Consider the following 16,082-nt stretch of genomic DNA (forward strand, 5'->3'; position numbering starts at 1 on the left):
AGCCAACTCCTCTGGCTGACACTGCCTTAATGACAGTAAATGCCTACATATTAAAGAAAATGGCTTAATGCTAGCTAGCATTATCTTCCCTATGGACCAGTACACTGATCGTAAAAGAGAATAAATGTCTCTGTCTACTGGTGAAATACACTCATTACAACTCTAAAAGACAGCTGAGCTGGGGCACAGAATATAGGAGAATGTTGTGTAATATCATTTTAGTCTTTTTTTTTAACGAACTACAATAACTTTCCTCCAGTCCAGGCATCTTGTTACAGTCCACATTTGGCCGGGTGTTTTCAGGGACAGGCAGTCGTGCACAAAGACATCCCGCCCAGATTATTTTTGACCAATGACGTCCTGTACACAAGCCTCATTACTATTTACAAAGATTTTTTTTTAAATAGAGATTATCTCTGTGAATCACTTCCGGATTTTATCAACGCAATGACATGACCTATTTTTTTTATTGTACACAGTTTATATTTCCACAGAGTAAATGTTACATACTTTGTCAAAGTCAGCTCTTCTTCCAATGGCTATTTGCGAAGAAGACAATGTTGTTTTCTATGTCCGCATGGCATGCATACAGTAGTATCATGGGACGGTCAAATGACTTTGCATCTTCGTCTCTTTATACGATCTTTGATCGCTCCTCCCTCCTTCTGGTCTGTCAGCCCAGTAAAAAAGGAACTAGTTTCGGAAAGAGAACCCATTTAGTCGACAATTTAGTAGACCGCACCCATAGTTTAAAAATAGTTCGCGCGGAAAGAAGTCCCCAGTATCGGCTCTACTGTGTTACTGGCACCGTTCAATCACCGATCATTATGGATATTCGAAAGCGTCCCAGAGAAGATTTTCCGAATACTAGTTGTAGTGATCAGTTAAAACCCCCGGAGAAGCGGGATTCTGAGGCGGCGTGGCAGGATTTCGGGCAGTGGGGTGTCGAGGACGTTTGTAGGTACCTGCGTCAAGAAGGTCACTGGAAATGGGAGTATGCATTCAGAGGTTCGTTTTTTTATTTTTTTTATCAGTGTTTTTGCATATCTTCGCTAGCTAACTACACATATTTGATTGAACAAGCCAACGTGGCTTGAAAGCTTGAAACTACATTGTGATCCGTGAGGGTGTCAAGCGCACCCAGAAGGACTACATTGTCCGTTGAACTACAGTACCTTAGCTAGACTAGCAAGTTCTTATCACTTTGACTACGCACACACGGTTCTGGGTTTATGTCATGGAATTGACCTGTGACATTTTATTCTCATTGTGCATATTTACACATCGTTAATGACTGACACACAGGAAATATGACCTGTTTTTTGTGTTTTTGTTCTTCCCCCACACAGAGCAAAAGATGACAGGAGTGGGATTACGATACCTCACAGAGACACTTCTGGATAAAATGGGTATAGTGTACGTGGTGGTATTATGTTGGGTGTGGTGGTGCAAATCTTCAGTGGCATGACAATCAAATGTGCACCGGACCCTCTAAACCTTGGTTTATTTGTGACATGTTTTTCACTCAATGCCTTGGGTTGTGTTGTTGGTGCTTTTATGATTATGAAATTGAACACACACTTTCTCTCTCTCTCTTCCCCCTCCTTCTCCTCAGGCCTCTAGGCACCCGGTTGCAGATCCTGCACAGTCTGAGGAAGCTGTGGCAGATGGCAGCAGAGACCACCAAGGTAACACAGACGGCACAACTAACCCCTGTTATCCTTTTCAAAGGCTAGAGAGTGAATGAAAGACAAAATGAGGGAGACGTATATGTGTAAGAGATTATGTATTTACCTGCTTTGTTTAATATTAATAGTTAACAATTATGCTTAACATTGGTCAAGAGATTTTCAGAACTTACAATACTATGCTAGAGAAGAGAGGGAGGGGAACCACCCTTTCTTCCTGCAGCTGGTCTGGGAATATCGTCAAGGACATGGTGCGACGATCTGTTATTGTTTCCAACCTTCTTGGCTTCTGTTCAACTTGGTCACACGGCATAAGACAAATACCCTCTGAGAGTGACCACAGTTTCTCAGTCCACCCTGTTATTCTCATATCTTTCAAGGGCACAGCTGTGTGGAGATATGAGGTGAACAGAGGCTGGCTTGAACAGAGAGTACGTTATAACTTGTTCGTGCGCTGTGACCCGATACACATAGCTCATCATGCACTGATCTACCGGGGAGGGGTGGAACCAGCCACTTATATATTTATTTTAAATATTCACTTACCTTTGATTATCTTCATCAGAATGTACTCCCAGGAATCCCAGTTCCACCATAAATGTTTGATTTGTCTGATAATGTCCATCAGTTATGTCCAAATATTTATTTAGTTAGGGCGTTTGGTAAACAAATTCCAAAGCGCGTTTAGGTCGCGCCGAACGTCAGAAGAAAAGTTCAAAAAGTTCTGTTACAGCCAGTAGAAACATGCCAAACTAAGTATGGAATCAATCTTTAGGATGTTTTTAACATAAAACTTCATTAATGTTCCAACCGGACAATTCCTTTGTCTGTACAAATGGAGTGGAACGTAGCTACCTTTTCACGTGAGCGCGCCAGACTGAGGCTGTGGCACTCTGCCAGACCACTCACTCAAAGAGCTCTTATGAGCCCCTCCTTTAGAGTAGAATCCTCAAACTAGGTTCTAAATACTGTTGACATCTAGTGGAAGCCTTGGGAAGTGAAACATAACTAATATCCCACTGTATCTTCAATAGTTGAAAAACTACAAACCTCAGATATCTCACTTCCTGGTTGGATTTTTTTTCTCAGGTTTTTGCCTGCCATGTGAGTTCTGTTATACTCAGACATCATTCAAACAGTTTTAGAAACTTCGGTGTTTTCTATCCAAATTGACTAATTATATGCATATTCTAGCTTTTACGGCTGCGTAGCAGGCAGCTTAATTTGGGCACGTTTTTCATCCAAGCTACCCAATACTGCCCCCTACCCCAAAGAAGTTAAGAACACATTCTTATTTTCAATGACGGCCTAGGAACAATGAGTTAACTGCCTTGTTCAGGGGCAGAACGACAGATTTTTGGCTTGTCAGCTCAGGGATTTGATCCAGCAACCTTTTTGTTACTGGCCCTAACCGCTAGGTTACTGCTGCCCTTATATAAGACATCAGCATTTCCTGTATTGTCAGGCTTTCAAGATATTGTCGTGACGTTGCATTGGTTAATGTGACGACTGTTGCTCATCGAATGATTACAAGTTTTTAATTATGTGATTAACTGAATCAAGCAATTATTAACTCATTAACCTGGGGCACCATGGGAAAACTAGTTTTTGTTCAGTTTCTATTTCCCAAATTAACTCAAAGAATATCAGAATATCGATTTTACAACAGCCGCTAATTAACTAGTTTCCTCTAGCAGTCTCATAATCTGAACGTCGTATAGCCCTTGCATCTGCACGGACCCGGGTCCCACTAATGAAATCGTACCACACCTAGGCCTAGGAGTCTGTTCCCTCACCCCTTTCTCTGGAAGAGGTCTTCTGAGGCCAGACAGCTCTGTAGCTCAGAGCTCACAGCATAGGAATGAAACCCTTTAGATTCCACGATGGGAGATGGAGGCTAGGTGGTTCGACTTGAATTCACCCGCTTAGACACAGCTACTCATCCTTAGCTTGGGTAGAAAAGGATTTCTTTGTCCTCAAACTTGCGTTGTGTTCTGGATATGTTGACTTTTTAAGACCCTGCTGCAACTGGGGTCACGTAGTCCTTTTGTAAATTCTATACACACAGGTTTTATACCCTTGGGTCAGAAGTGGGCATAACCGCCTTTAGGGCATTTCTCATCAAATCAAATCAAATTTATTTATATAGCCCTTCGTACATCAGCTGATATCTCAAAGTGCTGTACAGAAACCCAGCCTAAAACTCCAAACGGCAAACAATGCAGGTGTAAAAGCACTCATCTCTCATTTCTCGTACCAAGTTAATAAGGCAAGGCTAGATTTTCTCAAATCCCATTTTAGACAACTAACTTAACATTTCATCTTCCCCAAAACATTCTCTTTGATTTGGATATTTTCCATACAATGTGTAAACATCAAACATATGTTAGGAAACCCTTCACATTACAATGTTTTCGTAATAACGTCATCTATTAACCTTTAATAACAAAACAAAAATGACATACATTTTCATATTCCATCGTCATGACTACCATGGTGGCTGACAGAAACCATTGTTCCAAAGTCCCTTTATTTCATGTTTAATGTTCTGAGGCTGGTTCTCCATAGTGACAGGACAAAGGAATTTGTCTGTGGCCTGAGATTTACAAGGGGCGTGGGGCCGTAAACCCCCCCCGTCTTCAGACTCACAGCTCCCTCTGTTGTGGTTGAGAGATAATCTGTAGGGTTGTGGTCTCCTGTAACCTGACCTGATCAAGACAGTTAGGACAATATGTACCGCCATCTATTCCCGAGAGAGAACGAGGAAGACTATTAGTAGAGTCCGTAAGAGTATCAGCAATAACGTGTATTATTGTCTCCTGTAGGTGTTTAATGACCCCATCCATGGCCATGTAGAGATGCATCCTCTGCTGGTTCGTATCATGGACACCCCTCAGTTCCAGAGACTCCGCCACATCAAGCAGCTGGGAGGAGCATATTTCGTCTTCCCTGGGGCCTCCCACAACCGCTTCGAACACTCCATAGGGTATGATTGTGTGTGCTTGAGTACTCCATAGGGCAGGGGTGGGTAATAATTTCGTCTTGAGGGCCACATTGGGCCGCACAGATTTTTAGATGTTCAAGAGTGGCCTGGGTTTAAAATATATATGTTTTACCCCAAATTAATAACCTTAAGCAAAAATAAAACATATTTTTAACTCAAATCTCCCCTGGGCAGGATTGAATGTGATCCGGTCCGCGGGCTGTATGTTGCCCACCCCTGCCATAGGGTACTACTATGTGTGCAGAGTTCTCAAAGTGTGGTCTGCGGCCAGATTTCTGAATATACAGTGCCTTCAGAAAGTATTCACTCCCCTTCACTTTTTCCACATTTTGTTGTTTACAAAGTGGGATTAAAATGAATTAATTGTCATTTTTTTGTCATTGAAGCATGTTGGTGGTTTATTTTTAATTCTTCGGGCTCTGTCAAGTTGGTTGTTGATCATTGCTAGACAGCCATTTTCAAGTCTTGCTATTAGAATTTCATGCCTATTTTTATTTTTTTTTTTTAAGTCTGAACTGTAACTAGACCACTCGGGGACATTCAATGTTGTCTTGGTAAAAAAAAAACTCCAGTGTACGGTATATTTGGCCTTGTGTTTTAGGTTATTGTCCTGCTGATAGGTGAATTTGTGTCTGTAGAAAGCAGACTGAACCAAGTTTTCCTCTAGAATTTTTCCTGCGCTTACACTGAATATAGCTATTTGTATCATTAGTCCTTGCAATGAAAAAATACCCATAACATGATGCAGCCACCACCATGCTTGAAAATATTAAGAGGTGTACTTTTGGATTTGCCCCAAACATAATGGTTTGTATTCAGGGCATAGGGTAAATTTCTTTGCCACATTTTTGGCTGTTTTATTTTAGTGCCTTACTGCAAGCAGGATGCTTTGTAATATTTTTATTCCGGCTTCCTTCTTTTCACTCCATCAATTAAGTTAGTATTGTGGAGTAAATACAATGTTGTTGATCCATCCCCCGTTTTCTCCTATCACGGCCGTTAAACTCTAACTGTTAGTCACCATTGACCTCATGGTGAATTCCCTTAGCGCTTTCCTTCCTCGCCGGCAACTGAGTTAGGAAGGACGCCTGTGTCTTTGTAGTGACTGTTTTACTCATCTACAAGTAGGTGCCCTTGGCGAGGCATTGGAAAACCTTCCTGGTCTTTGTGGTTGAATATGTTTTGAAATTCACTGCTCGACTGAGGGACCTTTATACATGCGTTCAGAAAGTATTCAGACCCCTTGACTTTTTCCTCATTTTGTTACATTACAGCCTAATTCTAAAGTGGATAGTTATTTTTTTCAATCTACACACCAAACCCCATAATGACAAAGCGAAAACAGGTTTTTAGAATATTTTGCAAATTTCTTAAACAAGCCTTATTTACTTAAAGATTCAGACCCTTTGCTATGAGACTAGAAAGTGAGCTTGGGTGCATCCTGGTGCCACTGATCATCCTTGAGATGTTTTTGCAACTTGATTGGAGTCCACCTGTGGTAAATTCAATTGATTGGACATGATTTGGATAGGCAGATACCTGTCTATATAAGGTCTAACAAACCAAGCCATGAGGTCGAAGGAATTGTCCGTAGAGCTCAGAGACAGGACTGTGTCGACACCGATCTGGGGAAGGGTACCGAAACATGTCTACAGCATTGAAGGTCCCCAAGAACATGGTGGTCTCCATTTTTTAAAATTGAAGCTGTTTGGAACCGCAAATACTCTTCCTAGAGCTGGCAAAACTGAGCAATCGGGGAAGAATGGCGTTGGTCAGGGAAGTGACCAAGAACCCGGTGGTCACTCTTTCAGAGCTCTGGAGTTCCTCTGTGGAGATGGGAGAACCTTCCAGAAGGACAACCAACTCTGCAGCACTCCACCAATCAGGTCTTAATGGTAGTGGCCACACGCCAGCCACTCGTCAGTAAAAGGCGCATGACGGCCTGCATGGAGTTTGCCAAAACAGCACCTAAAGGACTCTCAGATCATGAGAAACAAGATTCTCTGGTCTGATGAAACCAATATTGAACTCTTTGGCCTGAATGCCAAGCTTCACATCTGGGGAAAACCTGGCACCATCCCTACGGTGAAGCATGGTGGTGGCAGCATCATGCTGTGGGGATATTTTTCAGCAGCAGCGACTGGGAGACTTGTCCCGATCGAGGGAAAGATGAACAGAGCAAAGTACAGAGAGATCCTTGATGAAAACCTGCTCCAGAGCACTCCGGACCTCAGATTGGGATAAAGGTTCACCTTCCAACAGGACAATGACCCGACGCACACAACCAAGACAATGCAGGATTGGCTTCGGGAGGAGTCTCAATGTCCATGAGTGGTTCAGCCAGAGCCCGGACTTGAACTCAATCGAGCATCTCTGGAGACACCTGAAAATAGCTGTGCAGCAACCCTTCTCCAAACTGACAGAGCTTGAGAGGATTTGCAGGGAAAATTGGAAGAAACTCCCCAAATACAGGTGTGCCAAGCTTGTAGCGTCATTCCCAAGAAGACTTAAGGCTGTAATCGCTGCCGATAGGGCTTCAACTAAGTACTGAGTAAAGGGTCTGAATATTTGTCAATGTGATATTTGAGGTGTATTTATAAAAATAGTTAACATTTCTAAACCTGTGTTTGCTTTGTCATTATGAAGTATTGTGTGTAGATTAGTGAATGGGGGAGTGTTTTTTAATCCATTTTAGAATAAAGCTGTAACGTCATAAAATGTGGTAAAAGACACTGGCATATTTTTCAAATGCACTGTAGATAATTGTATGTGTAGGGTACAGAGATGAGGTAGTCATTCAAAAATCATGTTGAACACTATTACTGCAAACAGTGAGTCCATGTGACTTGTTAAGCACGTTTTTACTCCTGAACTTATTTAGGCTTGCCATACCAAAGTGGTTGAATACTTATTGACTCAATACATTTCAGCTTTTCATTTTTAATAAATTTGTAAAAATTGAAAAACATGATTCCACTTTGATATTATGGGGTATTGTGTGTAGGCCAGTGGGGGGGAATCAAAATGAACCTACTTTGTAAATAGTCTGTGACACAAAAAAAATTTGAAAAGTCAAGGGGTGTGAATACTTTATGAAGGCACATTTAAAAATTATATTTTTTTTTAAAGCAATATTACTAACAGATTAAACACATTTTGGCCAATGCATCCGTGTAATGTTATTCATCTACAATGTATGTTCTTATTAACCCTGGGAATCATCAGGGATATTGGTATCCACAATACTTTTCAACTAAATCCTTATTGTATTTATGTACAATTTATGTACATAAATGCACTGTAATTTAATCTTTAAAACTGCAACGTTTTCTCTCTGCCCCGTGACAAAATGTATAGTTTTGCAGAAATGTAGCGTAAACTGCAGAAGTTCTAGTAGTACTCCTTGAATGGCTACCCAGTGGCACGGTGGTCTAAGACACTGCATCTCAGTGCAGGAGACGTCACTGCAGTACCTAGTTTGAATCCAGGCTGTATCACATCCGGCCATGATTTGGAGTCCCATAGGGCGGCACACAATTGGCCCAGCGTTTGCCGGGGTAGCCCATCAATTTTGTGTTCTGATTATGAGGGGGCCCTTGATGAATTTGTTATCACAATAAGTTTGAAAACCCTGCCGTAGGGTATGAGTGTATGCATAAGCGGAGTGTGAGTTTGAGGAAGCAATTTTTTTCTAATAGTGATGTATCTATCAGACTAATGTAAAACTATTACATTCTATTCCTAATGTTTTGAGTAGATTTTAGTCATAAGTTAGGCTAATAATGTAACTCAATCACTGTTAGCAAAACGGACAGTTCTGAACAATGCTTGCACGAGCATGTAGTGCAAATCAAAATCGAATAGAATGTTATTGGTCACATGCGCAGAATACAACGGGTGTGGACCTTACAGTGAAATGTTTACTTACGAGCCCCTAACTAACAATGCTGTTAAAAAAAATACAGATAAGAGATAAAAGTAACCGGTAATTAAAGAGCAGCAGTAAAATAATCATAGCGAGACTATATACAGGGGGGTACCGCTACAGAGTCAAAGTGCGGGGGCACTGGTTAGTTGAGGTAATATGTACATGTAGGTAGAGTTATTAAAGTGACTGCATAGATGATAACAGAGTAGCAGTGGTGTGGAGAGGGGGCAATGCAAATAGTCTGGGTAGCCATTTGATTAGATGATCAGGAGTCCTTTGGCTTGGGGGTAGAAGCTGTTTAGAAGCGTCTTGGACCTAGACTTGGCGCTCCGGTACCGCTTGCCGTGCGGTAGCAGAGAGAACAGTCTATGACTAGGGTGGCTGGAGTGGAGTCTTTGAAAATGTTTACGGCCTTCCTCTGACACCGCCTGGTATAGAGGTCCTGGATGGCAGGAAGCTTGGCCCCAGTGATGTACTGGGCTGTTCGCACTACCCTCTGTAGTGCCTTGCGGTCGGAGGCCAAGCAGTTGCCATACCAGGCAGTGATGCTCTTGATGGTGCAGCTGTAGAACCTTTTGAGGATCTGAGGACTCATGCAAAATCTTTTTAGTCTCTTGAGGGGGAAAATATTTTTTCGTGCCCTCTTTACAACTGTCTTAGTGTGTTTGGATCATGTTGGTGATGTGGACACCAAGGAACTTGACGCTTTCAACCTGCTCCACTGCAGCCCCGTCTATGAGAATGGGGGTGTGCTCGAGCCTCTTTTTCCTGTAGTCCACAATCATCTCCTTTGTCTTGATCACATTGAGGGAGCTGTTGTTGTCCTGCCACCATACGGCCAGGTCTCTGACCTCCTCCCTATAGGCTTTCTCGTTGTTGTTGGTGATCAGGCCTACCACTGTTGTGTCATCAGCAAACTTAATGATGGTGTTGGTGTCGTGCCTGGCCATGCAGTCATGAGTGAACAGGGGGTACAGGAGGGGACTGAGCACGCACCCCTGAGGGGGCCCCTGTGTTGAGGATCAGCTTGTCAGATGTGTTGTTACCTACCCTTATCACCTGGGGCGACCTGCCAGGAAGTCCAGGATCCAGAGGGAGGTGTTTAGTCCCAGGGTCCTTAGCTTATTGATGAGCTTTGAGGGCACTATGGTGTTGAACGCTGAGCTGTAGTCAATGAATAACATTCTCACAGGTGTTCCTTTTGTCCAGGTGGGAAAGGGCAGTGTGGAGTGCAATAGAGATTGCATAATCTGTGGATCTGTTGGGGCGGTAATCAGAGATGTTTCTTCTCCTTTCTTAGCATGGAAAAAATGTCTTTTTATTAACACATTTCATGCAATTCTACTACACTATATGACTGGAGACACAGGCAACATATTTTTTCATATGACAAATTAGTAGCCTACTCTGCTGACACTGACAAACAGACCATTAAAAACGACCTCTTCTTGAAGGCGACTACATTCTGAAAGTATTCAGACTCCTTTTGTTACGTTACAGCCTTGTACTAAAATTTATGAAATAATTTTTTAGCCCTCATCAATCTACACACAATGCCCTATAATGACAAAGCAAAAACAGGTTCTGGACATTTGTTCAAATTTTTAAAAATAACAAAACAGAAATACCTTATTTACATTTGTATTCAGATCCTTTGCTATGAGACTCGAAATCAACCTCTGGTGCACCCTGTCTCCATTGATTACCCAGCCTACGAAAAGGGGAGGCACAAATTGTATTATATGACATAAATCTGGCCTGGAGGAAAGTATTGTCCATAGTGTCACGGTGCTGACTTTTGCCCAATGCCTGCAGCAAAAGCCTCTACACCGTCCTCTGGCTGGGCAGAGTACTTTGGGACTTTAGTTACTTCGGTGTAACAAGGGCCTTGCCGTGCGGCCCTACCAACCCTTCTGTGTATTCGTAATGGCCCTTTGCGTGAGTTGGGTTTGTTCCTTCGTTCACGTTGTCACTCCCTTATTTTCCGGTCTAGTATGAGGCCTTGGATAGATATACTCCTATTTAAATATTCTTAAGCATTATGGATTCCTCCTATATTTCCTTACCCTCAAGTTATCTTTACCTATGTATATATCAATACCTAATAACAACTCCTAGTAGTTATGCTCGTCAGCTAGTAGTCACTCGGAAACTAGTATTGGTATATGTTTTGACTTTCTTAAAAATATATTATTGTCCACACAATGAAATATTCTTTAGTGCAATCACTTTAACCTATAACCAGGGTCACTTTCTGTTCAGTGAGAGTGTCAAAGGCGTTTGCTCTCCAGGTCGTTAATCTGGCCTAGTTGTCAAAGTTTCAAGCTTTTATTAAGTCACTCTGTTTTTTGTCTTATACACATCATTACAATTCAATGGTTATACAGTTTCTCAATACATCAATAATGCTCAATCAATCCTTAATGCTTTAAGCTATGCCAGATAATATTGCAAAACTTTAAATGCGTTAACACTTCTAACAATATTGACTAAATAGCAAAAATAGTTCAATTACCTTAAATGCTCAGCCCCTTTGTCACTTTCCCGTAATCGGTATTCTTACAGCTATGACGCTAGATTCCGAATTCCACTATCTCTATACACTTCCAACTCTGTGTATGGACTCAATATATTGTAACTGGTACTTGGCTATTTTTCCTTGAATTGCTAATCACCTCTGGTTTCTGGTGTCAAAAATGCGACCGCCCGCTTTGTCTATGTGATCAAGAGGTGGTTAGACCTCTGTTTTTCGGAGACTCAGTCAGGTTCACAAGATTCAACCAGCTTCTTCAGAGTATGACCCAATAAGTACTTAAGCACAATTATCCGGTTCCCAAAATATTGTTTTACTCTATCAAAAAGCGTATAGTGCAATAGTAAATTTACCTATGATGATTCTCCATATGAAGTCTGTTTCATATGTTAGTGAGGGTCATGCTGTCTTATGATCTCTGTTCTCTTTATATACCTTTTTAAAGGGGAAGTTCCCACTGGGGCTGTAGACATACGTAACCTTAGGCCTGTGTGTTAAACGGAAGCTTCCTATTATTACCGTTCAAGGTCATGCACTACTGACTCTCACATTGCTGCTTCCGTGTTACTGTTGGCTGATTCCACTCAATCATACCAGCTGGTTGTTTCTACCACTGGAGGTGGCGTAGGTGGTATGTCAAGCGTCAGCTGGGAGAAGTCTATGATAGGTATCTCCTCTGCTTCTCCCTGTTGTCCAGTTTCTGCAGGTGCGGTCCGTGGTTCCATGAGGTCCCGTGAATGCCCTGTGTTGTTGTACCCATTGTTTGATGGAGTGGGCAGATTATTTTTTATCTCTTGTCACAGTCCACCCAGAAGATGTTCCAGTGGTTCTTTTCCAACGATAAAGATAGTGCACTCACCGGGGCTATGGCCGTTGCTCTCCGCTGGTGCAAATAAGACAGGCTTTTGCTCATTTAAGTTGAGAATTTTTGTAACTAAAAGACATACATTTAAAGCAATAGCCATTTGCTTTTTAAACTTTGTTTTTCCTACTATTGCATTTGCAAATCATGCTGGAAGTCCTTCGTAGGCTATTTGCCAAGTGCACTGGCCAAATTGCGCTCTTAAAACAATCCACAGCTCATTTTTGAAAGATGCGAATGATCCCCTGTGGCCAAAATCATGTTCTCTGGTGTAGTATTATGAATTATTTTATTTATTTATGTACGAGTACTTCAGAGGAGGAAGGGGACCATCCTCCTCATTGAATTTCAGAAAAATGTAAATAGTGAAACATTATCCGTCTAAATATATTCACGTCACTGAATAAAATTGTTTCAAACATACTGTTTTGCTATGAAAGTCTATAGTATCCTCAACAGCACTCTGTAGGGTAGAACCATGGTGTAGCCGGAGGACTGCTAGTTTCCGTCCTCTGGGTACATTGACTTCAATACAAAACCTAGAAAGCTTGTGGTTCTGACCCGCTTCCATAGACTTACACAGTAATTATGACAACTTCCTTGAAGATCTCCTCCAACCTATCAGAGCTCTTGTCACATGAACTGACATGTTGTCCACCCCATGAAAGGATCAGAGAACTAATCTAGTACTGAAAGCATAAGCTACAGTTAGCTAGCCCTACAGTGCATACAATGTGGTGAGTAGTTGAACATTGTACAATAGTTGAACAGTTTTGAACCAAATTAATTTCTTCAAAAAAATGATAGAGAAGTGTGTGTGAGAGAGCTAGTTATATTCTGTTGTAATTTTTTCCACTTACTTAGCTAGCGAATGCATCTAGCTAGTTTAGTTACTCAAACACCTGGCTCAAACAGAGAGGGATGCTATGTTAGCTAGCTGGCTATGACTGTCCAACACTGGAACTCTTCCAAGTCAAGATAAGCTTTTGGTTTTATTAATTTATTGCCACTGGGGACAGCCGGTGTAACTGCTGAACTACTTGCTGACTACACTGTACTGCATTATTGTAGCAGGTTTACTAACGCATTTGTTCTTGTAGTGATGCTGACTGACGTTAGCTAATATGGCGACAACAATGTAGGCCTTGTGTAGCAGTTATGATATGAAGGTTTGGCTTGGAAAGTTGGTTACAGACAGCTGATGTGTTGTGCACTGAAGTCCACAAACAACAGAGTTACACATGGACTAAACAAGCGTACATTCAATAACACAATATAAAGAAGTCTATTATATACAGTGTGTGCAAATGGTGTGAGGTAGGTAGGCAATAAATAGGCTATTTTAGCGAAGTAATTACAATTTAGCAGATTAACACTGGAGTGATAAATGAGCAGATGATGATGTGCAAGTAAAGATACTGGTGTGCAAAAGAGCAGAAAGTAAATAAAAACAGTATGGGGATGAGGTAGGCAGATTGGGCGGGTTATTTATAGATGGACTATGTACAGCTGCAGCGATCGGTTAGCTGCTCAGAAAGCTGATGCTTAAAGTTAGTGAGGGAAATATAAGTCTCCAGCTTCAGCGATTTTTGCAATTCGTTCCAGTCACTGGCAGCAGAGAACTGGAAGGAAAGGTGGCCAAAGGTGGTGTTGACTTTGGGGAGGACCAGTGAGATATACCTGCTGGAGCGCGTGCTGCGGGTGGGTGTTATCGTGTCCAGTGAGCTGAGATAAGGCGGAGCTTTACCTAGCATAGACTTCTAGATGACCTGGAGCCAGTGGGTCTGGCGACGAATATGTAGCGAGGGCCAGCCGACTAGAGCATACAGGTCGCAGTGGTGGGTGCTATATGGGGCTTTGGTGACAAAACGGATGGCACTGTGATCAACTGCATCCAGTTTGCTGAGTAGAGTATTGGAAGCTATTTTGTAGATGACATCGCCAAAGTCGTGGATCTGTAGGATTGTCAGTTTTACTAGGGTAAGTTTGGAGGCGTGAGTGAATGAGGCTTTGTTGCGAAAATAGAAAGCCAATTCTAGATTTGATTTTGGATTGGAGATGTTTAATACGAGTCTGGAAGGAGAGTTTACAGTCTAGCCAGACACCTAGGTATTTGTAGTTGACCACATATTCTAGGTCAGAACCGTCTAGGGTAGTGATGCTAGTCGGGCGGGCGGGTGCGGGCAGCGAACGGTTGAAAAGCATGCATTTAGTTTTACTAGTGTTTAAGAGCAGTTGGAGGCCACGGAAGGAGAGTTGTATGGCATTGAAGCTCGTTTGTAGGTTCGTTAACACAGTGTCCAAAGAAGGGCCAGAAGGATACTGAATGGTGTCATCTGCATAGAGGTGGATCAGGGAATCGCCAGCAGCAAGAGCGACATCATTGATTTTATATATATATAAAATATATATATATACAGAGAAGAGTCTGCCCGAGAATTGAACCCTGTGGTACCCCCATAGAGACTGCCAGAGGTCCAGACAACAGGCCCTCTGATTTAACACACTGATGGAGGCAAGAGTGTGCAAGGCGGTATTGATTGTGCCGCTGTCTGTCGCTCAAATGTTTGAGCGACAGACAGATGTTTTTCTTGACCTGTGCATCTACAATAAACTTTAATTCATAGGCCATAAAATGAGCTCCGCCTAGCAGAAACATCTTTGTGTTAGCAACTCTTAATTATGAGCTTATAAGGGAATAAAGTTAAGGGACATCAACCTGGGCGGGGTGAACCTCAGTAGGGGATAAAAAGGGAAAACACCATATTTTGAACTGAGTGTGTTACTTGCAAATTACTGTAAGTGTATGTATGCTCTGGGTTGCAGTCCTTATTAAACAAACTAACCTCTGATCAAAGACGTTTCCTGTGGTCTCTTGTATGAACAGGGCAGAAATCCCTAACAGTATACGGAAAATTTGAGTATCATCTAGTAGCTTAAACTTATTGATGTGACATTGACCTGAATGAATGAAATATTAATGATAGTCATCCAATATGCTGTAATAGAAATAAGGTAATGCTCATTAAAAACGGTGTCCTCCCTCATCTTAAACGGCACCGACCGCCACTGGAGTACTTATCTAGTCCATTTTTTTTGAGGGAAGCTTAGGTTCCACCCTTCTCCCAAAGTGTATAGCCTATGCTTACACCAATCATATGCTTTTAAATCCATAATGGGAAGTGTGCAAGTGCACACTTCTGGAAAAGCGTGGAGAATTGGGATTCAGCCTGGAGAATTGGGGATTCAGCCTGGAGAATTGGGGATTCAGCCTGGAGAATTGGGATTCAGCCTATGTGGTTTGAGGCCCTATCCTGCATTTAAAAGGCACAACAGAAACTGGCCTAGTTGCTTTTCAGACCCGAGCCCCTTCCCTAAGCTCCCACCCCTGTGGTTGCCTGGCAGGTTTAATCGGTTGTACAATGGTTATTAATTGGTTGTGTTGTGGTTGTGTTTTCAGGGTGGGCTACCTAGCAGGTCGGCTGGTCCAGGAGTTGAGTGAGAGACAACCAGAGCTCCTCATCTCCAGTAGAGACATCCTGTGTGTCCAGATTGCTGGGCTCTGTCACGACCTGGGTGAGTCTCACTCACTCTCTCCCTCCTTCCCTCCCTCCCTCTTTTCCAATCTTATTCTGTTGAATGTGATCTCTTTCCAGGTCATGGTCCTTTCTCCCATATGTTTGATAGCATGTTCATCCCCAAAATGCGTCCAAAGTCCAAGTGGAAGGTAAGACTACAGTCTGAATAACCTCCTCTTTCTTGTCATAGCCTTCTCTCCTCATCTTCCTGTGTGGGCGCGAGAATGTCCATGTCACATGTATGTATGTGTGTTACAGCATGAGCAGGCGTCCCTTGCGATGTTTGACCATCTGGTGTCTGTAAATGCCTTGGAGCCAGTGATGAAGGATCATGGCCTGGTCCTACCTGATGACCTGGTCTTCATCAAGGAACAGATTGCTGGACCACAGAACACTGTCCCTCTCAGACAGGGGGTGAGTCAGGAACACTGTCCCTCTCAGACAGGGGGTGAGTCAGGAACACTGTCCCTCTCAGACAGGGGGTGAGTC

The 16,082-nt window shown here is 42.4% G+C and overlaps 1 protein-coding gene across 2 annotated transcripts in view; it reads left to right on the forward strand.

Annotated features, from left to right (window-relative positions):
* Positions 1-683: 683 nt before the first annotated feature.
* LOC115101994 (deoxynucleoside triphosphate triphosphohydrolase SAMHD1-like) overlaps positions 684-16,082 on the forward strand; it is a 38,458-nt gene continuing 23,059 nt past the window's right edge. The window contains exons 1-7 of one of the 2 annotated variants that reach the window (XM_029621464.2): positions 684-1,008; positions 1,350-1,416; positions 1,616-1,688; positions 4,514-4,674; positions 15,476-15,591; positions 15,672-15,742; positions 15,852-16,007. In XM_029621464.2, coding sequence (XP_029477324.1) covers positions 828-1,008; positions 1,350-1,416; positions 1,616-1,688; positions 4,514-4,674; positions 15,476-15,591; positions 15,672-15,742; positions 15,852-16,007 — 825 coding nt within the window. In that variant the 5' untranslated portion in view covers positions 684-827. The remainder of the gene's footprint in view (positions 1,009-1,349; positions 1,417-1,615; positions 1,689-4,513; positions 4,675-15,475; positions 15,592-15,671; positions 15,743-15,851; positions 16,008-16,082) is intronic. The other variant, XM_029621463.2, reaches the window with a different exon arrangement.

This window comes from Oncorhynchus nerka, linkage group LG20 (assembly GCF_034236695.1).
Source record: "Oncorhynchus nerka isolate Pitt River linkage group LG20, Oner_Uvic_2.0, whole genome shotgun sequence".
Lineage (NCBI taxonomy): Eukaryota > Metazoa > Chordata > Actinopteri > Salmoniformes > Salmonidae > Oncorhynchus > Oncorhynchus nerka.